We start from the raw sequence: 27,448 nt of genomic DNA, 5'->3' as shown, positions 1-27,448 counted from the left end.
TAGTGACACATGGAACACCAGGTGGGTCTTCACTTCAACTAGTAGCTGCAACCTGTAAGCCACTTTAGCCACTATGGGAAATGGTCCAGAGTACTTAGGGCTCAGCTTGGACACATGATTAGTGGAGAAAGAGTGTTGTAGAAATCTCTTCACCTTCAAATACACCCTATCTCCCACATTAAATGCCATGTCACTTCTTCTCTTGTCAGAAATTTGCTTCATTCGGTTTTGGGTTGTAGCTAATTCCTTCTTAAGCAACGTTAAAACCTCCTGCCTATGTTGCAAATACTACTCCACCACAGCCATAGAGTTTGGAGGGTGTTTATCACAATTGTTAATAGGGGAGGGCTATATCCAAACAGTGCCTCAAAAGGGGCCCTCTTAATAGCACTAAGGTAGTTAGAATTGTACCACCATTGTGTCAATGATAGCCATCGTTAGTTTCAAGGTGATAGGCTGTAGACATATGCAACCCAACCCCTAAACTCTTAAATAGTTCCTGCAAGAAAGTGCTGGTGAAAACCTTATTTCTGTCCAATACAATGGATTTTGGAGTCCCATGGATCTTTACCACCAAGTCTAGGAACAACCGAACCACCTCTTGTGTTGTACAGGGGTGCGTCAAGCTTAGGAAGTGAGCAAATTTAGTTAGTCTGTCCACCACTACCAAAACTCCATCTCTCCCTTCTGATTTTGGCAGCCCTTCTGCAAAGTCCATAGAGATTCCTTCCCAAGCTTGTTCAAGAATAGCCAGTGGTTGTAGTAAACCTGAATAAGAAACATGCTCATGTTTGCAGTGTTGGCAAATTGCACATGTTAACACAAATTCAACCACATCTCTTTTTAGGTCGGGCCAAAAGAATAGTTGTCTAGCCTTTTAGCACATTGCCCTTACCCTCGAATGGCCTCCCAAAGGCAAACCATGTAGTGTCTCTAAAATCCAGTCCTTCAACTACTTATCATCTCCCACTACCAGTCTCCCCTTGAACTTGATTAACCCATTTGTGAGTGTATAACCAGGATTTCCAACTGGTTGGATAGTTAGTTGAGTTAAAAGATCCCTCAACCACTCAGTCTTCTCATAACTTTCAAATATATCTTTCACCCAATCCAACACAACAACAGTAATGGCCTGGGAAGTCCCCTTTTCTTCCCTTCTTGAGAGAGCATCAACCACCACTTTTTCCTTCCCTTTCTGGTACTGTATGAAACAATCCAAGCCCAATAGTTTTGAAACCCCCTTCCTTTGTAATTGTGTTTGTAGCCTTTGCTACAACAAAAAACTAAGGCTTTCATGATCGGTCTTGATAATGAACTGGTTCCTTTTGAGGTAATGTCTCCACTTATCAACTACCACCAACACAGCAATCAACTCCTTGTCATACACACCTAATCCCAAGTGTTTTGGGGCAAGAGCCTGGTTAATGTAAGCCAGTGGCTTTCCTTCTTTCATTAACACAGCCCCCACTCCATTGTCACATGCATCCGTTTCTACCGCAAAAGATTTAGATAAGTCAGGCAGTGACAAAACCGGGGCCCAAGTCATAGCCCTCTTTAGTGTTAGAAAGGCTACTTTAGCCTTGGGATTCCAATGGAAGTTGTCCTTTTTAAGTAACTCTATCAATGGTTTGCTAATCATACCATAATGTTGTATAAATCTCCGATAATACCCTGTCAGCCCAAAAAAACCCTTTATTTCCTTGATTGTTGTGGGCCTAGGCCATTCAACCATGACTGTCATCTTTTTAGGGTCAGTGCTGATTCCTTCTCCCAAGATCACATGACCCAAGAATTCCACCTCCCCCTTAGCAAAGGTACATTTTGATAGCTTAACATACAGTTGATTGGACTTAAGGATCTCAAAGGTTGTCTTTAGGTGGGATAAGTGTTGATCAAAATTGGGGCTATATATGAGGATGCTATCAAAGAAAACATGAATGAACTTCGTCAAGTATGGGATGAAAATGTGGTCCATCAAGTCTTGAAACGTGGCAGGAGCATTAGTGAGCCCAAAGGGCATGACAGTGAATTCATAGAGGCCTTGATGGGTTTTAAGTGCTGTTTTTGGGATATTGGTAGGTTTCATTTTAATTTGGTGATACCTTGCCCTCAGGTCCAATTTGGAAAAAATGATGGCACCAGTTAGCTCATGTAGCAGGTCTTCAATAATACGTATAGGGAATTTGTTTTTAATGGTAATGGCATTGAGATGGAGGTAATCAACACAAAACCGCCATATAACATCTTTTTTTTTAACAAAAAGAACGGGTGCGGCAAATAGGCTTTGGCTAGGCTATATTATGGAATTTGCTAGCATATTCTTGACTAGCTTCTCTATTTCAGCCTTTTGTATAAGGGGGAATCAGTAGGATCTGATATTTACAGGTTCCGAGTTTGGCTTAAGATGGATGAAATGGTCAAAGGGTCTAATAGGAGATGGGAATTTGGCTCAGCAAATGGATCCTTAAATTCCATCAACAGTGACTGCAAAGAATCAGAAAATTGTACCTCAGCAAGGAGTTGGAGGACAGCAAAATTTGTAGTCATGTTGTGTTCCTCGGTATCTTCTTCCTCATCCACTTTCGCAGCATGTATAGAGTACAGCTGTGATACCTGCCCCCCTTTTTTGGTTAACAATTTCTGCAACTTCCTGCCAGTTATCATCTTGCACTCTCCAATTTCAAGACTCCCAACCAGTGTCAATTTCCTGTCATCAATTTCCACTGTGACTTCCAATTTGTTGAAGTCAAAACCAGAGAACTGACTAACCTCATCCAATCTACTCCTAGCACCTCCCAGTTCCAAAATCCTTAAATCTGTCATAAACTCTTGTCCCTGCATCAGCCATTTGAAATCAACACACTTATAGTGGCAGTACATCTTGTTCCCATTGGCTACAGTCACTGAGAGGGAAGTGGTGGTTGTCAGTCTGCACTCAAGTCCTTGGCAGTGGTCTCATTCAGGAAGCTATGGGTGTTGCCACTATCAATTAGCACAATGAGTATCATTTTTACCTGCCATTCCTTTCACCTTGATAATCTTCCCTGTAGGGCCTCCCCTTTTGTGACAACCTAGGGTTTGGATGGGAAATTGAGAAGAGTATGGGGAAGAATTAGACAGAAATGGAGGGACACAGCAAGAATAGAGGAGGACAAAGGAGATCGAGAGAGAGAATAGAACAATTGAGAGGGAAAATTAGAATTCAATTCATTCAACAACATGGCTAATTCTCTAGGTTACAGCCATATTTATAGGATTTCTTGGTAAAGGTACAAACTATCAAGCAGTAAGGTACAACCACTAACTAATATGTGTAATATACTACACCTAATCTACCCTTGGGGTCGTGACACTTTAATGCATGAAAGGAGATTTCTCCTCCTTCATCCCCTTGCATTTCCTGCTGAACAACTTCAGCCTCCTCTACAACCCCTCCCACTTCTTCTGTTTCCTCATCTGTCCCTTCCACATTCAGCAATTGCCTCTTACATTGGTGGCTGGGGCTGTACTTCTCACCACATCTAAAGCACAGCCCAAGCTGCCTTTTCTACTCAATTGATAGAGGCTTAACGGGGACTGGATTTGGTACGGCCTAAGGAATGAAGGTCCCTCTCTGAACTACTTGGCTAGCAGCTTTAGAATTACCTCCAATTGACAGGCTGCTCATAGGATACATTTTAGGCTGAAGCTCATGCTTCCTAAATATGGCTTCCAATGCCAGTTCTTGCAGCCTGGCCTTCTCCACAACCTGTTGTACAGTGACAAGGTGCATCATCTTCATCGTAGGTTGTAGCTCCTCATTCAGTCCACTAATGAAACTCGATACAAAATAAGACTGACTCAGGGTTGGATGGGAATTAAGCATGAGTGACTTCAACTCCTCAAACTTGACTTGATACTCCATGACCAATCCCTCTTGTTTTAGCTTGTAAAACTCTTCAATAACATCTGCCATTGATCGTTCCCCAAATCGCTCACAAAAATCTTCAGCAAATTCCTGCCTCCTACATACATTCCTAATCTGGCTCCATCCTTGAAACCAGGCATCAGCTATATCATTGAGATATGTTGCCACCAGGTTTACCTTCAAATTCTCAGCCACTTGATAGTGGTGGAAGAATCTCTCACGCCGTCTAATCCACCACCTACGTTTGTCTCCTTCAATGAGTCATATCTCTAACCTAGGCACAGGGGTGTGGTGATGCGTAGTGTAAGTGCCGCTTACTTGGACTTCCAGCTAAAATTCAACCCAATCATCCATTGCTGGTGAATCAGGAGCATGCGACAGAATTCTTGCTCCTGCCATGGATCAAGAGGGAAAATCTGCCAGCAAACTCACTTGAGGCCACCTAGAAATCATGTCTAGGACACTGTTGATCCTTTTATTGACAATAGCAATCTCCATGTGAAGTTTGGAGAGTTCTTCTTTCATTCCTTGATCCAGTGCTCGCACCGCCTCTTTGGCAGCGGCACTTTCTACTCTGCCAAGACTCACCTCCTCTTGAATTTGGTGCAACCCAAGATCCATTGTCTCAAGCCTGACCTCCAATTGCTTCAATCTTGTTCCTTCTACCATTCCTCAAACTGAATTGCCACTCCCGATCTACAACTGAATTACACCTCCGATCTGCAACTAAACGATCACCACCACCAACCACGCAAATCAACAATTCACAAATCCAATCCGATTGCTAGGAATCACTGCACTGAACAACAACCCTCCAGATCTGATCCAGATTGCTGTGGAGTCATGATCACTCAGATCTGCTTCTAATTGGTGCCTTCTTGCTCGCCCAATCTCAGTCCAATGGCCAAGGACCACTAGCTCTAATACCAAATGTCAAGTCTCGGGGCTCAGACTTGGGACAAATTCTGGAAGATCCAAGAAAGATAATAGAAAGGGAGAAAGAATTGAAAGGAGGAGGGAGAATTTAGAGAGAGAAAGTGTAAAAGTATACACAGAGGTAGTAACTAGGGAAAACAAAGACAGGAATTCGAGAACTGAAATCTGGAATTTAGAATGATCAAGAATAAGAAAGAATAGAAGAGCCGCTGATTATATACTCAGCGACTCAGCAGATACAAGGCGCACAAACATAAAGCACGCAAAACAGAACACTATTGTAGGAAATAAAACCAGTTAAGACTACCAACATATAGCAGTACAATATAATTACAAAGCAGTAGAGACACAGCTTCAAGTAACACTTTCTTTCACAGAAAGGAGAGGGACTTCCTTTCACAGAAAGGAGAGGGAAAGAGAAATTTAGAGGGAAAGAATTTGTTATCACTCCAACATAATTCCCATCCTCTACACTTAGCCTTTTTATAGGCTCTTCCTTTGAGTTGTCATGTCTAACTGAAAAAGTACAAATGGTTACAACAATAACTAAAAGGTACAATCAGCTTATGCATTAGCAGCCTAATGACTTATTTTACCCCTAGGGTCATGACACTTCCTTATGAGACAAGAGGAGCCATTGTGGTTTAAGAATTGTAAGGTTATACTGGGAGAATGCTTGACTACTCAAATAGACTTGTGGTCCTAGATGTCCATATCAAGAAATGGAAGAAAAAAAAAAAACTAAGTCCAAGATTTAGATGTTGGAATTCTAAAGGTGAAAAACAATTCATTTTCGAGAAAAAGGTGTGGTAGTAGAGATTGGACCGTAGAAGGACAAGCTAACAATATGGAGTGAAATGGCTACTACTAAGTGAAGTAAGGAAAAAATGGTTCTTGGAGGAGTCAAAGGGAAAAGTCCAAATCAAAAAAAGTATTGGTGGTCAAATGAAGAGGTACATGAGAAAATCAAAAGTAAGAGAGCTTGCTACAAGATTTTACATAACTGTTGTAACAAGGAAAATCTAAAGAGATACAGTTTGGCCAAAAAAAAGAAGCAAGACAGGCCATTAGAGAAGCAAAGTCAAAAGCTTATGAAAATTTAAATCAATAACTTGATACAAAAGCTGGAGAAAGATATATATATATATAAACTAGCTAAAGCTAGAGATTTAAGCCAAGTGAAATGCATAAAAGATGAAAACCAAAAAGTAATAGTAAATGAGGGGGCAATCAAGGAGAGATGGATAGAGTATTTCTCGAAGTTATTCAATGAAAAAAGATAAACAAGTGCTATGTTGGGGCATAACTTTGAAGAAGATAGAAATTACATATTCTATGGATGTATATCCAAATGAAATAAAGCAAGCACTAAAAGAGATGATGAATATTAAAGCAATTGGACCAAATAATAAACCATTAAAAACATGGAAATGCATGGGATAAGAGGGCATATTTGGTTAACGAAATTATTTAATGTGATCTTTACCACAAAAAGTATGCCAGAACAAAGGAGATGTTAAAAATTGTGGAAATTATAGAGGAATCAAGTTAACGAGCCACACAATGAAACTTTGGGAGAGAGTGATTGAGTAGAGATTAGGAAGAGAAACTAAGGTATCTGAAAACTAATTTTGTTTTGTGCTTGTTAGGTCAACAATAGAAGCCATATATTTGCTGAGGTGCCTAAAAAAAAGATATAGAGATAACCAAAAAGATTTATATATGGTGTTTATAAATCTAGAGAGAGCTTATAACGAAGTGCCTAGAGAAGTCTTATGGAGAGTTTTAAAGAAAAAAAGCAGTTTAAATTATGTACATACAAGTTATTAAAGACATGTATCAAGAAGCAAAAACAAGTGTCAAAAACATGTGGAGATATTGATGTTTTCCCAAATACAATAAGATTACATCAAGGATCAGCATCAAGTCCTTACCTATTTTCCCTAGTAGATGGACTCACTGAACATGTTCATGCTATTTGCAAATGACATAGTGTTGGTAGATGAGACAAAAGAAGACATGAATACTAAACTTGAGTTATGAAGGGAACACTTTAGAATTTAAATGATTTAAATTAAGTGGGGTGAAAATTGAATATATAGAATTTAAGTTTAGTAGAATATAAGGGTGGATGATGTTATGCTAAAATTGGAAGATCAAATCATACCAAGAAAAGACCAATTTAGATATCTTGGATTAATCATCCAAAAAGATGCGGCGATTAGTGAGGATGTAATTCATTGAATTAAGGCGGCTTGGTTAAATTGGAAAAGTGCATCTGCATTTTATGTGATAGTAAGATCCCACTAAAGCTTAAAGGAAAATTTTATAAGATAATTATAAGACCAGCTTTGTTTTATGGGAAAGAATGTTGGGTAGTAAAGTACCAACATTTGTAAAATAAGTGTAATTGAGATGCAAATGCTAAGATGGATGTGTGGCCATATAAGAAAAAATAAAACTAAAAATGAGATTATTCTTAATAACGTGATATGATTAAGATTATTTGGTTATGTGAAAAGAAGATCAATAGAAACCCCCTGTGAGAAGAGTTGATGCCATAGACAAGTAGTTAGCAAAAGAGGTGGAGGAAGACCAAACAAACTTGGTGATAGACAATTAGGTTTGACATACTAAAAAAAAATAGGTAATGAACAAAAATGAACGGAGATCTAAAATTCATGTAGTAGCCCCCACCCCATATGGTGAGATAGAGGCTTGATCTATTTTTATTGTTGTAACAGTAAAGCTGCCAAAGACGCTATTGACAAAAGTGTTTATGTAGCTAATACTATTTGATAAAAATAATGTTTATAATTTTAAATATTGATTGGGGACACTGAGGCACCTCTCTATAAATATGTCTAGTAAGTTCATCGATTACTAAGCATTCATGGAGATTATGCTTGCAAATTTATGTTGTCAAGGTTGAAGAAATACAATCACTAACCACCATCCTTATCATCAATTAAAAAGGTCCATAAAGATCTCACAAGAGGTCATTAGAAACCACCCCAGTTGATAAGTAACACCATTACCAATTTTTACTCACACAAAGCTAAAGAACTTATCCCAAATCCATATTGCCATGATAATACGCACCCTTAAGAAAGCCTTACTCCCGTGTAAAACCACAACCTCTACATAACCATTCCTCTTCCCATGGTCATCTTGTCTCCAAAGAAAATGTGCACAACAATTTATCGAAGGGGTTTTGTTCTACAGCCCTAGCTTAGTGTTGTACACCAAACAAAGCACATCCATCTATTATATAAATATCTTGGAGTGTTGTAGAAGAGAATGATTTAGTATTTGGTAATGATTTTTTGACATGGGTGCTGTTGCTAATATAGCTAGAGTTGAAGAGTGTAGATTTAATATTAGAAGTAAAAGAGGCAATGCAACACTTGGAACACCCACTTAAACTTTTAGTTCACAGCCAGTTTGGTTAAAGGAGTCAATTTAGCCATTTTCAATGAAGATGACTTTCTTAATCTGGACAAAATCATTGAAAATGAATTAAAAGAGCCACTTTTGTTCTCTTTTAGCATGAATTTTTGTCTTGACAATATTATCTAGCAGTGTTTCAAAAGGGTGCTTTAAGCACAAAGTGCAACATGCTTCGGGCTTTTGTCAGCAACTTTAGCTATGCACACTTTTACCCAAGCTTTGAAGCACAAAAAAGCACTCTTCAGAAATATACTTCTTTTTTTTTTATCAAACAATATAATGGTTGGATTAGTTTAAATTATTGTAATAATGTGGCTGCATGAATGGAAACCTTTCCAAAAAAAGTTGTTTGAGATATGATAAAATCATATATACATTTATACAAAAAAAAAAGACTCGACTGTATTTACCGAACAAAAAAATATTAATGGAAACATGTAATTAGATGTAAATTAAGGATTGTTAATATATTCTTGATTGTCGTAAATTAGGGATTGATAATTGATTCTTGATTGATTATAAATTTGGGATTGATTGTTTGGGGATGCAAATTAGGGGTCGATTTATTGGAGATAGGTGTAAATTAGGGACGTTTTTTTCTTTATGCTTTTTTGATGATTGTATGAACTTGTAAACTAATATAAAATATAAATGAAAAACAGTATCTCATCGTGTGTTAAATTTGCATCCTCATTCTTATTTAGTTTTTTTTAATGATTATTGTTTTAATAGTTTATATATTTTATGCTTATAGAAGTTTATACTCTTTATTTCATTTATGTCCACTTCACTTCGCTTAAACGTGCACTTTGCTTTACGTTTAAGCTCCGTAGGCCTTCTGTACTTAAATGCACTTAGCATTTTTGAAAAAACTGTTATCTAGTAATTTGGTTGCAATTATTGTATATTATATTTATTTTTTCTAGCATTTGTGCTTTGTTTCAATTGACTGTGAGCTTGCACTTAAGGTCTAGAAGGCCTTTGGCACTTGAGTGCTCTTAGAGCCTTCAAAAACGCTGCCCCTTCTTTGTAAAACCAAAAGTATCAGTCAATCAGTCACATAAAAACCTTATCTCAACTAATCAAAAGGTAGATGTACTCATCCCTAGAACTCCTTCACAAATTAATTCTCAACGTATCAACAACAGCAACAAAATACTAGCAAAGAGGCACATGTACCTAAAAACAGTTAAAAGGGTGCTTGCAATCAAGGCAAGCACAGTATCCAGGGTTAAGGCTATAGCCTTTAGGCATGTAATGCCTCTTCTAACAAACTAATCTCTCTTCAAATCCCTTATCGCTCCACCACAAATACTTTGGCTTTTAAATCTAGAACCAAGACAAAGTGCCATGTAAGAGATTGACAACCCAGACTACAAGCCAGTACTTGTTTTTAGTTTCAGTGCCTTCTTTAGAGTTTATCACACCCACTTTTCCTGAAATTAGGAAAATTAGAAAATGAAATTAATAGTGAAACTTTTTTTTTCTTATGTATGACAAAGATTTTTAGGTGAAAAATCTGTGAAGTCTTCATTGTGGAAGAATGAATAACTACTAAATCCAAATACACCATTAAGTATACCTGATAGTTAGATATAATCTTTTGTCTGTATTCTCTATGCCTCTGAACCTGTTAAAATACAGAAAAAAAAAAGTCAAAAATTAGATAACTGCTGATTGGAGATTAATTAAAAAAATAGAAGCATGTTAGCAAAGAGTTCGTGTATCCATCAAGAAAGAAAAGGATACAGGCAGGGCCTCACTATGAAGATGAATAAATGTGACTAATTTTTGGGTGGGTTTGGCACGTAAAGGATGAAAGAGCAAGAAAAAATAAAAAAAGAGGGGTAAATAGAGTAAGCAGAAAAGGATAATTTCCTTCTTGATTAACAGTTCAAAAAGGTAAAGAACAAAACTATACAAATAAACCATCGATAACCCAACAATAAATGCTGTCTTGGTTTCTTCAATGAATGCAATGATATGACTAAAGATGAGAAAACATTAAACACACATATGGCCACCATATGGTACATACATGAATAAACAAGAAGACAATAGTTCCCTTTTCCTTCATTCAAAGTAACAGTCAGAACACATATCACTATTCCAGTTCTTAATTTGTGTTCCCCCAGTACCATGATATAGCAAGTTTCAAAATTCAAAATTGACGACTGATTCAAATCTGAGGTTACAATCACTCTAAAGTGGAAATTGCAAGATAGAAAAGAAGCCCAGCAAGTAAGAACCAATTATGAAACAATGATGAACAAATTAAGATTTCAAATTTCAAAAGAAATTCTGAAATAGACTGTACTTTTTCTTTCTTGAGTTAAGAGATTGAGAAATCAAATATGGATAATCAAGAAAAATAAGAACAATAAATTAAGGCATTCCACATGGCTAATACCATCAAGAGATTCAACCCTGACCAATACATGTGCTTATAGAAAAGGCATCACAGAACCTACCAATATAAATGAAATTCCTAGCGAGAAATCAAATTGATAAAATGACAATCGTTAGCTAAATCAATTTAGTAGAAAATATATATCCTGAAAGATAATCTAGAGAAACTCCCTTAGTCATTAGAAGTAATCTGTTCATCATTTTCTTCTCCACTGCAAGGTGGCTAGGTATATATGGTGCTTAATTTTTCTCAATCCTCTGTATCCAATAGGTGATATCAGCTTCTTTGATGACTTCACTTTTGTCTTAGGGGAAAGGCTGCCTGGATCACAGATTGAGTAGAATTTTACCAAACTGTTCCTTGGTGCGTAATGTGGTGCTTATGGCACAACCAAACAACTTTTTGGGAGTATATTGAGCTCATTGGTTGTCTTAGAGGAGCCTCCCTCCCACCCTCCTCCCTCCCCCTAAACCCAATCCCCCCCCCCCCTTTTCTCTCTCTCTCATGGATTAGAGAACAATGTCATTTTACTCTTCCTTTGTTTTATTTCTGAATGATTTGTGTACACATAGATCTATAGACTTTTGTCTGTTTAGCAGTAGAAAGTTTGGAGATTTCCTTCATATAGTGTTTGTGATCATAAAGGCTACTCTTCTTCCTTAATATACTGTAATTATCTAAAAGATAAAAGAATAAGGAAGTCAAAAAAACATTTAGTACTAAACTCCAACATGAGTGTTGTCTTTTTCATTTTACCAGGGTGCCATTTGACATGATTATCACCAACTAACTGGCAACCAAAGCCAGCCGAAAGATAGTCATCCACTGTTGACTATTCTCAGAATTATGGGAATTGGATGATCGGAATTATGGGAATTGGTTGGTGATATTTTTTATTGTAGCTTTCCTAAATCAAACAGATCCTATCTCTAGAATTTAGAAAGAAGCTTTGTTTTAGATATTTCCTATTCTTGTTTTATATCTTTTTACTTTCTTTGTATAGTGTACAGCATATCTTTCCTTTTATGGATCTTTCCTATGTCGTATTCTTCTTCCCTATTAATAGGGGGGAATGTAATACTGGTGTCTATCAATCAAGAATAATAGAATTGTTCTTGTTTCTCCTACATCTTTCTGATCCAATTTTCAACATGGTATTAGAACCTATTCTCTCTGATCATCAGTTGTGAGCCTTTATCGCCACAATTACTCCTTTGTTTTCCCCTTCATTATCCTACTGTAATTCCCTATAGTGTTAGAGATCTCAGAAACAGCTTCTCCCATCTCAATGAGAGAAGCAATGCAAATTGAGCAATCTACTGGTGGGGCTCTGATTGGCGAGCTACTAGGAATGCACCATTCCTATCACCTAGATGGTGGGAACTACCTTCAGTGGTCTCAGCTGGTGAGAACTTTTCTGAAGAGCCGAGGGAAAATTGCTCACCTCACTGGACCAGTACCTAAGGCTTCAAATCCTGCGTTTGCTACTTGGGATGTAGAAGACTCAATGTTGATGTCATGGCTTTAGAGTTCAATGCTTCTCGAGGTAAGCAAGAACTATAGATTTTTATCTACGACTAGAGATATTTGGGAAATAGTTAAGAAGACCTACTCTAAGGTGCCAGATGCATCAGTTATATATGAGATGAAAACAAAGATCAGTAGCACAAAACAAAGGTCTTTGTCTGTAACAGATTATTACAATCGGATGAATGGCTTTTGGCTTGAATTAGACCATTATCAAAACATAAAAATGGTGTGTAGTGAGGATGCTATTATTTTTACCTCTATGCTGGAGAGAGATAAAATAGTAGAGTTCTTAGCAGGTCTCAGGTGAGAGCACAAATCCTTAGCAGGGAAAAAATGTCATCATTAAATGAGGTATATTTTATAGTAAGGAGTGAGGAGCACAAGAGGACAGTCATGTTTAATGATCATAACATGGAGGGGTCAGCTATGGTGCCTAACAAGGTGCAGGGTTCATGGATGAAGTCTCTGCAAGGCAGAGATCAATCTTCCTCTAAGCAAAATAAGGAGAGTTTATGGTGTTCTTACTACTAGAAGCCAAGGCATATGAGGGAAACATGCTTTAAATTGCATGGAAAAGAGGCAGTGCTAAACAAAATGGGAGGATTTAAGAACTTAAAGCCTAAAAATCAAGCAAAGGCATACCTCTCAACTAAAGAACCAGAGGAGCCAGTTGAGAAAGTTGACTCTATTGTCTCCTCTAATCTGTGACAATTAAATTCAAAGGAAATCGGGAAGCTGAAGTCTTTCTTAAAAAGACTCTTCAAGGAGAAACATGTTCCTTGGCTCAAACAGGTATGTGCTTTAATTCTGAACTCCCTATTGCCTCATATACAGTTAGGAATGAACTATGGATCTTAGATTCTAGAACTACTGATCACATGACTCCTAACCTAAAAGTGTTTGAGAATTATGAAGCAATAACCAGCTCCAGAAAAATTACAGTAGCTAACAACCATATTGTTCCTATAGTTGGGCAAGGAAATGTGTGTTTGAACCCCTCTCTACCTGTCCAACATGTGCACATGTGCCTAGCCTCTCCACCAATCTACTTTCAGTTCATAAACTTACCCAAAATCTTAATTGTCGTGTGATCTTTTCACCTCACGATTGTGTGTTTCAAGATCTGGCCACAGGGAGAATGATTGGTGTAGCTAAGGCACTAAGTGGGTTGTACTAAATACAAAGGATCAGTGAGCCACCTGCAGGAGATCAGCCTATCCTAGCCTGCTCTTCTCTGCCAATTTCTACTCAATCTGATGTTTGGCTCCAACATTTTAGATTAGGGCATCCACCTTTTTCTTTGTTAAAGGCCATGTTTCCAACTCTATTTCAAGGTTTAGATGTCAATAATTTCCACTATGATGTGTGTGAATTATCTAAACGGTGCCTTATGCTATTAGCAATAAACTCTCTTTGTTTCCTTTCTCCTTAGTGCATTTTGATGTGTGGGGGTCTTTTAAAGTTCCCAATTGTTTAGGGGCTAAATGGTTTGTCTCATTTATCGATGACTACACTAAAATGACTTGGGTATACTTACTAAAAGATAAGACAACCATCAGTGACATCCTACCTTTGTTTCATAGGATGATCCTCACCCAATTTGGGGTTTCCATTAAAAGGTTCAAAATTGATAATGCAAGAAATTACTTTAATCATTAACTCAATCAATTTTTTCAACAAATGGAGATTATCCATAAATCCTCTTGTGTTGATACTCCCTAGTAGAATGGAGTAGATGAGAGAAAGATGAGGCATCTCCTAAATGTAACTAGAACTCTCTTGCATCAACATTTTGTCCCTAAGTCCTTTTGGGGTGAAGCAATGCTAACTGCAGCCCATTTGATCAATCAGGTCCCTTCAAGAGTGCTAAGTCAGCTTACCCCTTTTCAGTGCCTCTCTTCTCACTTTTCAGAACTTGGTCTTCATACTTCTCTTCCTCTCAAGGTATTTAGATGTGTGGCTTTTGTTCATACTTCTAAACATCACAAGGATAAATTTGATCCTTGACCCCTTAGATGTGTCTTTCTTAGCTACTCTCTACCCAAAATGGGTGCAAGAGCTATCATCCTTCCACTCGAAAGATCCTTGTGTCTAAATATCTAACTTTTGTGGAAACTCGATCCTTTTTTAAACCTCCTACTATTGGTCTCCAGCGGGAGATTGTAGCTAGAATTTCTGCCACATTCTTCACCTTCTTACCAGATCCTACCTCCTCTGCCTTACCTACTTCTCTTAACCCCAAGTCCACGGAATCAAGAGAAATGGGAACACCTCCAGCCAAGGACATCTCCTGTCAAGTTCAAGGGTTCACCTTATGTGTACAAGAGGAGGGATCAACCTAATTCATGTGCCATGCAAGGACCATCATCTGCCCTAAGGTCAGGTTTGGAACTAACTCAGCCTTCTGATTATTCTAATCCTATGCACAGTGATCTAGATTTACCCATTGCTGTTAGAAAAGGTGCTAGGAGCTGCACATAGCACCCTATAGCACATTTCATTTCTTATCACCGGCTTTCACCTAAACACAAAAGTTTCTTGTCTTCTCTTGATTCCATAGCTATTCCTAAGTCCATAGAAGAGGCATTACAAAATCAAAATTGGGTGCAGGCTATGCATGAAGAAATAAGAGCCTTGGAGAAAAAGCAAACATGGAAAATGGGGCCTAAACCAAAGGGAATTCAACCTATAGGGTGCAGATGGGTGTTTAATGTGAAATACAATATTGATGGCACATTGGAAAGGTATAAACCCCGGTTGGTAGCAAAGGGGTATACGCAAACTTATGGCATAGATTACTTAGAGACATTTGCACCCGTGGCAAAACTAACTACAGTGATAATTCTCCTATCTAATTTACAACAAAAAAAAAAAAAAAGACTCCTATCTCTGGATAGCTGTTATGGTTGAGAGTTGATGCAATTAGATGTCAAAAATGCCTTCCTACATGGTAATTTAGAAGATGAAGTCTTTATGGAGCCACCACCCAGTTTCACTAATGGGGTATCAGGTCATGTTTGCAGATTAAAAAAGGCCCTTTATGGGTTCAAGCAATCCCCAAAGGCTTGGTTTGATAGGTTTTCAAAGGCTATGAAGGAAATGGGGTATTGGCAAAGCAAGGGAGATCACACCCTATTTATTAAGCATTCAAAGAAAGACACTCTAACAGTTTTATTTGTGTATGTAAATGACATTATTGTCACTGGAAATGATGCTAATGACTGGAAATGATGTTGATGAACAATCACTACTAAAGGAGAATTTGGCCCATGTGTTTGACATTAAAGACCTTGGCAAACTCAAGTACTTATTGGGAATAGAGGTTGCCTACTCTAAGAATTGTATATTTCTTTCCCAAAGGAAATCTACCATGGACTTATTAGAAGAAACAAGATTGATAAGTGGCAGGGCAGCAAATACTCCCTTGGAGCCTAATTTAAAGTTGGGACAAACTGACAGTCCAATGGTAGATAGGGGGAGATATTAGAGGCTAATGGGTCAATTAATCTACCTATCTCACACCAGGCCTGACATTGCATTGGTTAACAGCTTGGTGAGTCAATCTATGCATAATCCTACTGAAGAACACCTGCAAGCAGTGAAAAGAATTTTGTGTTATCTTAAAACAACACCGGGAAAAGGTCTTTTTTGTTCAAATCAGGAAAGGAATTGGAAGTTATAGGATACACAGATGCTGATTATGGAGGCTTTCTTGTAGATAGAAGATCTACTACAGGTTACTGTGTATTCTTAGGAGAAAACTTGGTGTCTTGGAGGAGTAAAAAACAAAACGTAGTAGCCTGGTTGGTCTAGTGTTGAAGTTGAGTTTTGGGCAATGGCTCTTGGTTTATGTGAATTATTGTGGTTGAAATTTGTGCTAGATGATCCACAAATCCCAAGTCATGGTCCAATGAAACTATTTTGTGACAATCAATCAGCAATTAGTGTAATACCTAGAGTCACTGGAACTATTTTCTTAGACAGGAATTCTACCACACCTACTCTCACACATGCACGGATTTGATCTTAGGAACAGATTTAATAAAATCAACAGAAAATATAAATAGAAACAGAATTAAAACAAACAAGAAACGCAAACCACACATCCACAAAAACACCGAGATTATCCTGGTTCATGCCAATTGAATTCCAAGAGCAGCCTTCTTTGATTCATAAAGAATGATCGTGCATCAGTTGCACCCCCTCGATTATAAGCCTTCTCTCAAGACTACAAAAACTATTCTATAACACAGCCTTTCCTCTCTCAAAGCTTTCTTGAGAAACAACTGAAAAATTATCTCCCTAATGCCTAGCCCTCCTCCTTATTTATAGAATATTTAGGGCAGCAATTCCTAGGCTATTTAAAAATGGATATTACCGATTTTACCCCCAGCTTGATAGCTTTTTACAAGAGAGTCTACCGCCTATGTCTACCCTCTAAAATCGCATAATAACCTATACAAAAACACTATTGTCACTGCCTCAATACTCTAGACAGACAAATCTCTAACAATTAGCATTGCACATAATCTAGTACAACATGACCGCACCTAGTAGGGGCCATGCTAATCTTCCCTGTGTCGTTCCAATTTTATCGTTCCATGCTATCAGCAATTGTATCGTTCTAATTTAATCTTCTCTGTATCATTCCAATGTTCCCTCAAGCAATTCTGTGGTTGCTCATGTTTGGGGCAGTTTGGCTCCTCCAAAGGTGGAGTTGTTTGTGTGGCTGGTCATTTGAGTGAAAATTAACACCAAGGATAATCTGGGTAGGAAAGGAATTCTGTAGGGGAATGATTTGCTTTGTGTGTTTAGCGGCTCTAATTCGAAGTCTGTGGACCACCTCTTCGTTTACTTTGAGACAATCTTGTGTTTGTGGCGGCAGATTTTTAGGTGGTGGGGATGTGTGGGTCTGTCCAAGCTCGGTGGGGGATCTATTTAATCGGTGGGATTTTTTTGGTCAGGGTAAAGTGCAGAGGAAGATTTAGAAGTCTCTTTTGTATGCAGCACTATGGACGGTGTGGTTAGAACGGAACAGGTTAGTCTTTAAGGATCGGGGATCTAGTGCAGTTGGCATCTTTAACTTGGTGCTAGCCAAGTCAATGGCTTGGGTTAAAGTGGTGGAGCCATCTTTCCCTTACTCAGCAGACCAGGTCATCATGTCTGTTTTGGCTCTTGGCCAATAAGTTCCTCACTCTCTTTTAAGTTGGTTGGTTATGAAGTCGAATTGGGTTGATTAGGCTTCCCTAATGGCTAGTGGGGCCAGGGAGGGGGGGCAGTTGGTTTTTTATGGGTTTCTATTTTTTCTGGTTCGTTGGTGGGTGGGGCCAATGTTTTTCTAAGGATTGTTGTATTACTCTTTTGGTTTGACTAATATCATATTAGTCCTCACTTATTTAAAAAAAAAAAATGACTGTACCAAGCATGTTGAGATTGATCACCATTTTATCAAAGAAAAACTAGAGGCTAGAGAAATTTGTATGCCCTTCGTTACTTCAGAAAACCAGCGAGCTGATTTACTAGCAAAGGATCCTCCTATCAAGAGGCTTGAAAAGCTTGTACGCAAGCTGGGAATGATAGATATTTATTCACCAACTTGAGAGAGAGTGTTGATTATTCTTGGAATTATGGAAATTGGATGATCTGAATTATGGGAATTGGTTGGTGATATTTTTCAATGTAGCTTTCCTAAATCAGAACAGATCCTATCTCTAGAATTTAGAAAGAAGCTTTGTTTTAGATATTTCCTATTCTAGTTTTATATCTTTTTACTTTCTTTGTATAGCGTACAGCATATCTTTCCTTTTATGTATATTTCCTATGTTGTATTCTTCTTCCCTATTAATAGGGAAGGAAATACCAGTTTCTATCAATCAAGAATAGTAGAATTGTTCTTGTTTCTCCTACATCTTTCTGATCCAATTTTCTACATCCACAATATGGATTCTTCCATGCACATTTATCAATGAGACCTTAATAATAAAGTCCATAGCTACTTAGTCCTATGTCCTAGTTATTCATTGTATGTGGGACGATAGTAAGGTCTATATGAGGCAAATAGTCAAACACATGACCAATATCATGCAAATTTTTGGGAGTTTCATCTAATTACAATGGTCAGTTTAGGAAAAAGAACCACCAAATATTTTTTGTCCCTAGTATAGATTTTTTTACATATAAAGAGCCAGGACAGTCAACGAAACCTCCAAAAAGTCCATAACAGTTTTCTTATTTCTAATTCCTAGTAATTCGTCAGTATACTCAGAACGGTGGGAGGTCAAATGAGGAAGATACTTGTCATTACCCCAAGGATTCCCAATGATAGATTAGTAAATATAATAGGAGTTTTCATGCATTATACAATAATTGTAATTTCCTTTTGTATTTTCTGTTATAGGACCTTGTCCTTAGATATAGGCAGTTAGGCTATTTGTTGTATTGCACATGTATGCATGTGAGAGGATGTTAGGCTATATATAGGCCACAATTGAGGATAAGAAATTATGTTTTTTTATTGATAAATGAAGTTCTGATTTCCCCCCTCCAAATTCTCTCTCTCTCAATCTTTCTCTCCCTCACTTACTGATCTTCTGATTCTCCCTATTCTTCTTCTAAATTTCTCCCTTCATTCTTCCAATTTCCAATCCAATCCTCGGTTAAACCTTAGGTACACGACAATTGGTATCAGAGCCAACGATTCTCAACTGTGATTCCGACAAACTCGTAGCAATATGGTTCGAATGATAGAATTTTGGCAATGGTCTAAACCGGTTGTTCTCAGCTCTTGATAGGCAAGTGCAAGCAACAATTCCAATCAGATTCGAGGAATCAAATGACAGGTCATAACCGAGAGAGCAAAACAACTATCGGTTCGTGATTGGTGACGGAAGATGAGCCAATCATTTTTCTGCGGGAACTTAGGTGGCCTTCGGCGATTGACGCAAATTAGGAAGTTGACGACGGGAAGCAAGTTCTTGCGCGACGGTTGAACAACAGCGAGTTATTGATCATAGGCGGTTCTAGCAAATCAATGCGGATGCGATTCCAACTTAGACAAACGATGATTGGGTGAGGTGAGCAAGCAAGTCTGACCCAAACGGTGATAAGCAATTCTAGGTGAGGCAAGCGCGAATTCCCTCGATTGTTGTTTCAATTCGATTTAAGGGAAGTAGAGACCGATCGAGTCACAAGAGTAATCTGGGCTTTCAATTCAAATTGTGCAAAATTCCTTAGCCGCAACAGAAATGAGGGACTTCAGTTGCTACAGTTGCGATTCAAGAAGGTGGGAGGTTAATTCTTGGCTGCACATCTTAACATCCTTACAGTTGATCAAGGGAGGCGAGCAGCCCAGGCGATTCCAGTGTGCAATTTTGATTATTCCGGTGAAGTTTAGCGTTCAAGACAGAGAAGCAACCAAGTGATTTTTGGTTAAATCTCGAAAATAATTCCGATGCAAGAGGAGGGGAGTGTCGGCTAAAACAGAGGCTTGGAAATTTGAAGGCGACTGGGCCAATTGGCTTCGACAGTGCTTCCGACGACTCATACAACAAGTTCCGAAGCCAAATTCTGTGACTCTCAGTTGTTAAATATGGTAATCTTGCGAAGTGGAAGTGTGAAGCAGATCCCAGTGAACTTCAGCAATTCCAACAGATCCAAGTTGAAGGCCGAGGCAATCAATTTCAATGATTAGAAGTCCAACGACTAATAGCAGCGAATTAGTGAAGAGAGTTCCACAGGAGGTGATTCCAATCGAATTCTAGGCTGCGAGTCAAGGGAAACAAAGGTTAATTTTGGCTTTGAATTTTGGTTAACTTGTTCGAAGAAGAGCGGTATGTATAGAACCCCTACCCCTTGGTCTTCGAAGTGTCATGTTCATGAGAAACCGGCCATGGGGAGCAATGCATGCATGAGACAATGGGAGTCTCAATTGCTGCAGAAAAGTGCTGCATTTTAAATGGGATGTCCTATTCGTGAGATGTCGACAATGGGGAATAAATGCAGCCTTCTTCTATAAACTGAGAATAAATCTTTTAGATGATTCGCAGAAGTTCTAACCAAGAGAAGTCCCTTAAAATGGGGCAGCCTAAGGAGAGGTTTGGAGATTGAGGCTTGTCTAATGTGGTGGAAGAGTTCAACAAAATCAAGCAATTAGAGTCAGTGATGGAGTACCAATTGAGGTTTGAAGAGCTGATGGCCTTGATGCTCAATCATAACTCCTATTTGACAGAGACCTATTTCGTTTCAAGCTTGACAATTGGCTTGAACGAAGAGTTGAGGCCAATGGTGACGGTGCTTCAACCTAGGACTCTCAAGCATATTGTTGATAGTGCCAGGCTCCATGAACTAACGTTGGAAGCACTGAAGAAGAAACAGAGAGATAGAGATGCTAATGGAACAGCATGGGATTAGGCAAATTCAACTGAAGGACCATCCATCAGTGCGAATGATGGTGTTGGAGCCTTTCCTCAGATTTTGGACTTATCGAAATCTAAGGAACAATCAAATTTGGAAGAAAACATGGATCCATTAAATAAGTTGAGAATGGAAATGCCTGTAACATCTATCCTAGGCGGGGTCAAGATTGTAAAGGTCCACATGCAGTTGAAGAAGGTCTGATTGAACAATTAGGACTTGAACAATCTTATATTGGCTCTACAGAAACTAATCATAAGGCTGATGAACTTGGACCGGCATTAAGAAAGAAGCTGGAGGTTGAGAAAAGGCATTCTTTCGATGGGATTTTGGTTCCGAAGCAGGCTAAGCCGTCCTTGACTTGGGTTAAAATAGGCAACGAGAAGGTGAAGACAGCACTAGTTGGAGGAAAGCTAAGGGATATAGTGGAAGAAGCCAAAGGTTTTGCCGAAAGGAACAAAACTTCCGTTGTTGTGCTGGTTTTTACTCCCATTGGCAAATCCAAGTTATTGTCTAATGCATTAGGAGATGAACTAATGGTTGATTATGTTCTTAAAGTGGAGACCAATCTTGATTGGACAACTATTGTAGGAGGCGGTTGTAGTGGGTTTGAACTCAATCAGGTTGCTTCTATTGAAGTTCTGGGCCAAATTATGTTTGGAATTGATCTTGGAAACCTAAGAACAAAGAAGAAAAGGCCTAGAAGGAGAAAGAAAGAAAGAGGAATAACACAGATGGAGAAAGCTAGGAATAACACAGATGGAGAAAGCTGGCATTGGATAAGAGCAGTGGCCCAATTGCTGCAAATTCTTGGGAACAAGAACTCTCTCAAGGAAAGGGAAATTGTCATAACCCTAAGGATCCTCAAGGATAGATTAGTAAATATAATAGGAGTTTTATGCATTATATAATAATTGTAATTTCCGTTTGTATTTTCTGTTACAAGGCCTTGTCCTTAGCTATAGGCAGTTAGGCTATTTGTTGTATTGCACATGGGTGCATGTGGGAGGTTGTTAGGCTATATATGTGCCACAGCTGAGGATGAGAAATTATGTTTTTGATTGATAAATGAAGTTTTGATTTCTCTCCTCCAAATTCTCTCTCTCTCTCTCTATCTTTCTCTCCCTCACTTTTTGTTCTTCTAATTCTCCCTATTCTTCTTCTAAATTTTCCCCCCTTCATTCTTCCAATTTCCAATCCAATCCTAGGTTAAACCCTAGGTACACGACAAAACTTAACCACAACTTGGTTGGGGATCATGCAACTTTTAGATGTTTCATCTATGTATAAATTGAGAAAAAGAACCACTGGAGATTTAAGTATATGCATGTTCAAAGAATCTAACAAATCAAACGAAAACATCTTGTATAATTGAGGCAAGAAAAATAATAGACAAGAAATGCAAACAGTTCACCATATATATGATGAGTTTCTCCTTCCTATAAATAATAACTCCAATTCCATAAAAAGTGAGCAAGTCTCTCCAACCTAATGAATAATAGAAAAGCCTCTATGAACTCAATTCAACCAAATATTTTCTTCAACTAATTGTGATTGGCTACATGGATCCTCTTTCTCTAATCGTTCCACCAAGGACTCTAATTTCAATTAAATCGTAATATTTTTCATTAAATTTTTGTTTATTTTGACCTCAAGATATTCCTTACCAAGAATATGAATATTGTTGCTTCTCCTAACTGGAACATTTCTAATCAATTTTGTACACATCCAAGTCATCTCTAATTTACTATTATTTTCAATAGATCATGCACTTATTGTAGCACCCCCTCTCCTAGAACTACCGATGAGGAGGTGTTACTGGAAAAAGATAAAATAAAAACTAACAATAATTCTGAAAACTTGAATCATCAATAAAATTGACTAATCTAAACACATCCTATCTGAGAACATCTCAATCGTACTGTAACAAACTCCAAACTGACATAACTAAACAAAAATCATTGGTCCTCAAGGGACATACATCTAACTGATACTATTGATTAAGGGTATCCCTCAATTGAAAATATAAAATACTCTAAAAATCTCAAGACACAACAACTCCCAGAAATCTTTTGTTTTTGAACGGCTCCCCATACACAATCTACTGCCTAACACTGCTAAGCCCGACGTCAGGAACTCCCCCACTAGGACCTAGAATGGTGAAGAATACCAGGTGAGCCACAAAGCTCAGCAAGTAATAATCATGAAATAAAACTGTAGTTGAATCAAGGAATATCGATATTCATGAAGTGTTAACTGATCTTGCACTGAGGGATTAATCATCAACTGTATAGTTGCACATATATGATAAGTATCAATGCACACAATCTGAAACTGAAACTGAACTGTGTATCAATGCACATAATCTAAAACCGAAACTGAACTGTAATTGTATTGTGGGCCTTGTGCCCCTAGCCCCCTAGCCGACACCAGGCGAGCAAAACTGAAACTGAATCTGGCCTTGCGCCCCGCAGACTAAGCCACCTCATACAATGCAATGCACATAGACATGCTCGCACACAATATGAAGTGCTCCACATAAAATCGTGTTCTATGCTCATACCAAGATGCATGCACATAATATCATGCATACCACATAACAATGCTAGGCACAAGATATAACCTTCATCAAACTATTGGATTGTATAACTATTAGGACTCTTGATTAATGGAATAAGCATGAGAGATTTATCATATTTTGATGTGGGATTTCAATATTTATCCTTGCATTCAAATAACGACTTACATTCGTATAATAACTTGCATTTGGATATACTTAGGATCACATTCGAATATTATATAAAGTATTCGGATATGAGGCTTTTAGCTACAAGGGTATTCGAATATCATATGCTAGCATTCAGATGCATGGCTCACGCATTTGGATGTGAGATACTTCATATTATGAGACATATTCGAATATCATTATCTTGTATTCGGATATAAGGGAAAACATTCGGACATTGTATATGACATTCAGATATCACACATATATGCATATTTGAATATTGGCAGATGCATTCGGATATCAGACACAAACATCAAACAAAACCATCCGGATGTGGGGGATTTCATCCGGATACCTGAACCATCTTATGAAATAAAATATACGATATCAGTATTCTTGTTCTTATACAAACCTACCATAGCTACACCATTCTGAAAGAAACTTGGGAAAACAAATCCCAATCGATATGAAACAATCTCAAGAATGATTCAAAGATCGTATTGGAAGAAATCATTGTATGGAAAAATACAAGACTTACCCATTAAAACAAGAACTCACTAGACACACACACACATATATATATATCTATTGACTGCGATAAAAATCTGAGAACGAAGCTAAACATGAAACCTGTAAAGAAGAATTACAGGAAGAGAACTTGCCTTTAAAAGAAAAAGAGCTAGTAGGAACTTGCATAAATCAACGAAATGAAGGAACTTACATACATGAATCCTGTAAAGAAAAGGATTACAGAAGGAGAACTTGCCTCTAAAAGACAAAGAGATAGTAGGAACTTGCAAAAATCAACGAAAGGAATGAACTTACATACGTGAATCCTGTAAAGAAAATGATTACAGGAAGATAACTTACCTCTAAAAGAAAAAAAAGTAGTAGGAACTTGCATAGGGGAAGAAGAAAGAACTTGCACTAAAAGAACTAAGAACTTGCAACGAACATTAAAGAATTTGCAATGAATATTAAAGAACTTACCTCCAAAAGAAATAAAAGGAGGAAGGAGAACTTGTCTCTAAAAGAAATAAAAGGAGGAAGGAACTTGCCTTATAATTCTTGACTGGATTCGAAATTTGCAACGCAACTTCTCCTACTGAAATTCTCACAGTGTTACAACTTCTTGGACTCTCTTCTTCTTTTTGTGGCGTGAAGAAAAATATAAGCTCTAGGGGTATATATATAGAGGAGAAACCCATAAGTCCTAATCCTTTTACAATTTCAAACTCCTAATCCTTAATCAATTTCAAACTTCAAACTCTTAGTATCCTCTGTCACGGGTTTATCTTCAAATCCTCTTATTTTTTTCCTAATTATCTTCCCATTTATTATTTCCTAAAATCCAAAATTCCACATAATCTAAATCCCATTTAATACTATCCTCACAATTTAAAATTATATGCACCTAAGTCCTCGTCCAATTCAGACTCCTACTCCAATTGAAAGTCTTACTTGCTCATTATTTTACGTGTAAAATATATATATAGTTGTCCATTCTCCAACTCCAATTGTAATTCACCTCTCCCAATCCAATCTTCTACTTAACACCTTAATTCTTATCCAATATGTATACGTGTAGTAATCCTCATTTTACCATCATACAACATCTAACATATATATATATATATATATAAATACCTTTTCAATACAAATCATAATCCCATCCTACTTTGACTTCTCAACACAAATCATAATCTCATCTTACCTTGGCTTTTCATAAATCATAATCCCGTCTCACTTTGATTTGCAACATATATCATAATCCCATCTTACTCTGACATTTCAACATAAATCCTAATCCCATCTTACTTTGACTTTTCAACATAAATCCTATTTCCATCTTATTTTGGCTTTCCAACATAAATCCCATATTGGTTTGGTTTCTAACATAAATCATAATCCCATATGAATTTCGCTTTTCAACATAAATCCTAATCTCATCTTATATTGGTTTTCAATCCTAATCTCAATCGTAATTAATTTGTTTTTCAACAATCCTAATCTCTCACGTATTTGGCCCATTATTTATCTTTCCAAATATACCTTTATCATATCACATGCATATTCCTCTTTTTCCTAATTCTCAAAATTGCCCTTCTTATGCTTTTTCAAAATTTTCTCATAATCTAAAATTCTACTTAAACCAAAAATTCCAAACACATATAAATAAACTTTAATAAAAACTCTAGGCCCTTTAATGGGTCGTTACACTTATCATCTATTTAGATTCCTACAAAGTAATTATTTTAGCTCTATATATATTAGCTTTTCACACATGCATCAAAAATTCCTCATCTCATCTCATTTAAAAAATAATGCAAAAACTAGATTTATATTAATTTTAATTCATAGTAAATACATGTCGCTGATTGCCAGCATCTTAATTTTCAATGCATCAAAACTCACAAATTGTCATTAGAAGGAAACCTTGATACTAGTAACAACAACCACATTTCTCACCACACATAATACCCATCACATCATGCATTTCAAAGGAAGAGACAGGAGGTCATTTCTATAATTCAAGTATAAATAATCCATGAGGAAACATCATCAACAGTCCATCCAAATAAAATGCAATTACCAAAAAAAAAAAAAAAAAAACTCACTTCCGAGAACATGTCACTCTGACTAGCACTGCCAATATTGTATTTCATACTTCCTTTCCTACTATTCTCGTCCACTAATCAAGCTCAAAGGAAAAAATTGGCAAAACGAATAGGCCAGCCCTCCATCTGATCACCGGTCAAAAAAGATATAAAAGGGGGCCGCAGGTTTTTAACATAGATTTCTTAGCCTTACTGTTCCCATTCTGTTACATCCATTTAAACGACTGGATTAAGGAACTAAAAATATGTTCAAAATTCGTCCCCTTTGTTTAGTTTCCCAGCAAACCAACACAAAATTCGTCCCCTTTGTTTAGTTTCCCAGCAAACCAACACACCGAAAATCAAAAGGCCAGAAATGACCAAATCGAATTACACATTTCTCTCTACGAAAATATTTATAACCACACACACACACACATAAAAGGTAAAAGCATATCCACTCACTCGGGTGCGTTCGCCTTCGGGCGAATAGCGGAGGAGAATTTCGCGCATGTAGTTGACCTTGGTTTCGCGGGGTCTCTCAAGCAAGCTGGGTGGGAGGTACCGCTCCAGAGAGCTAAAGAGCAAAGGGCTGAACTCCAATTGCGCCTGCAGGTCTTCATAGTTGGCCGGCTTGTGATCTGTGTTAGGATTCAGCCTCAGACGATGCGTCGAGTACGAAGGAAGCACTGGAGACAGGACGCCGTTTGCGGTGCCGTTGCCGGCGCCTGTGCCCCTGTCAATTGCTCCGTCGAGAGACATAACTCTGGAGAGAGCAATCTGTATACAATTGTGTATGTTTAGAGAGAAACTGTAGACTGCAAAGCCATTGGTGTCATCGTTTTTGGAGAGAGAGAGAGAGAGAGAGAGAGATTTGGATCGGAATTAGGGTTTTCTTAAACTGAAGCCGTGGTTGCTCCAGCTTAGGGTTTGTTGTCAGCTCCAACAAACTGCGTGTAAAATTAAGAGAAAATACATGGATACACCAGATGTTAACATTTGTCACATCTATCAATAATAATTTTATATCTTAATATTCAAAATTGTTAATTGGGGTAATAAAATTTTAATCACGGTGTAATGGCACTTTTCAATGTCGGAACTAAAGAAAAATTTTAGTCCAGCCCAAGAGCTAATTTTAGCTCTGGTCAAATTATAAAAATTATAATTATTCATACTAATATATATAAAAAAATAAAAAAATCAGCTGGGGCCAAGGCCCTAGCTGGCCAACATGTGGCTCCACCACTAGCACTTTTGTTAGTTGGATACAATAATTAAAATTTGTTTATTTCAAATGAGTCTCAACAAAAAGTCAACAAAACTTGGTAGAAAACAAGATCAATTATGCTTGAGGACCTTATATAAGGAAAAGTCAGCAGTTGTCTGAGACAAGCTCAATTCGTTGATCGAGAGAATTCGAATTAGCCAAAAATGAGTGGTAATGGTCAATTAAAAGGATCTCCGCTATTTGGAAA

At 37.6% G+C, this 27,448-nt stretch overlaps 1 protein-coding gene across 1 annotated transcript in view; it reads right to left on the bottom strand.

Annotated features, from left to right (window-relative positions):
- The window catches only part of LOC127806104 (2-oxoglutarate and iron-dependent oxygenase domain-containing protein CP2-like), a 53,056-nt gene extending 26,125 nt beyond the window's left edge, over nucleotides 1–26,931 (bottom strand). Inside the window, exons 1-2 of the mRNA XM_052343127.1 lie at nucleotides 26,436–26,931; nucleotides 9,876–9,923 (exon numbers count right to left, since the gene is read on the bottom strand). Of these exons, the coding sequence (XP_052199087.1) occupies nucleotides 9,876–9,923; nucleotides 26,436–26,732 (345 nt within the window). The 5' untranslated portion in view covers nucleotides 26,733–26,931. The remainder of the gene's footprint in view (nucleotides 1–9,875; nucleotides 9,924–26,435) is intronic.
- Between the last annotated feature and the right edge of the window lie 517 nt (nucleotides 26,932–27,448).

This window comes from Diospyros lotus, chromosome 7, assembly GCF_014633365.1.
Source record: "Diospyros lotus cultivar Yz01 chromosome 7, ASM1463336v1, whole genome shotgun sequence".
NCBI classification, from domain to species: Eukaryota; Viridiplantae; Streptophyta; class Magnoliopsida; order Ericales; family Ebenaceae; genus Diospyros; species Diospyros lotus.
Note: the sequence above shows the minus strand (reverse complement) of the source record. Positions and strands in the feature narration are given on the sequence as shown.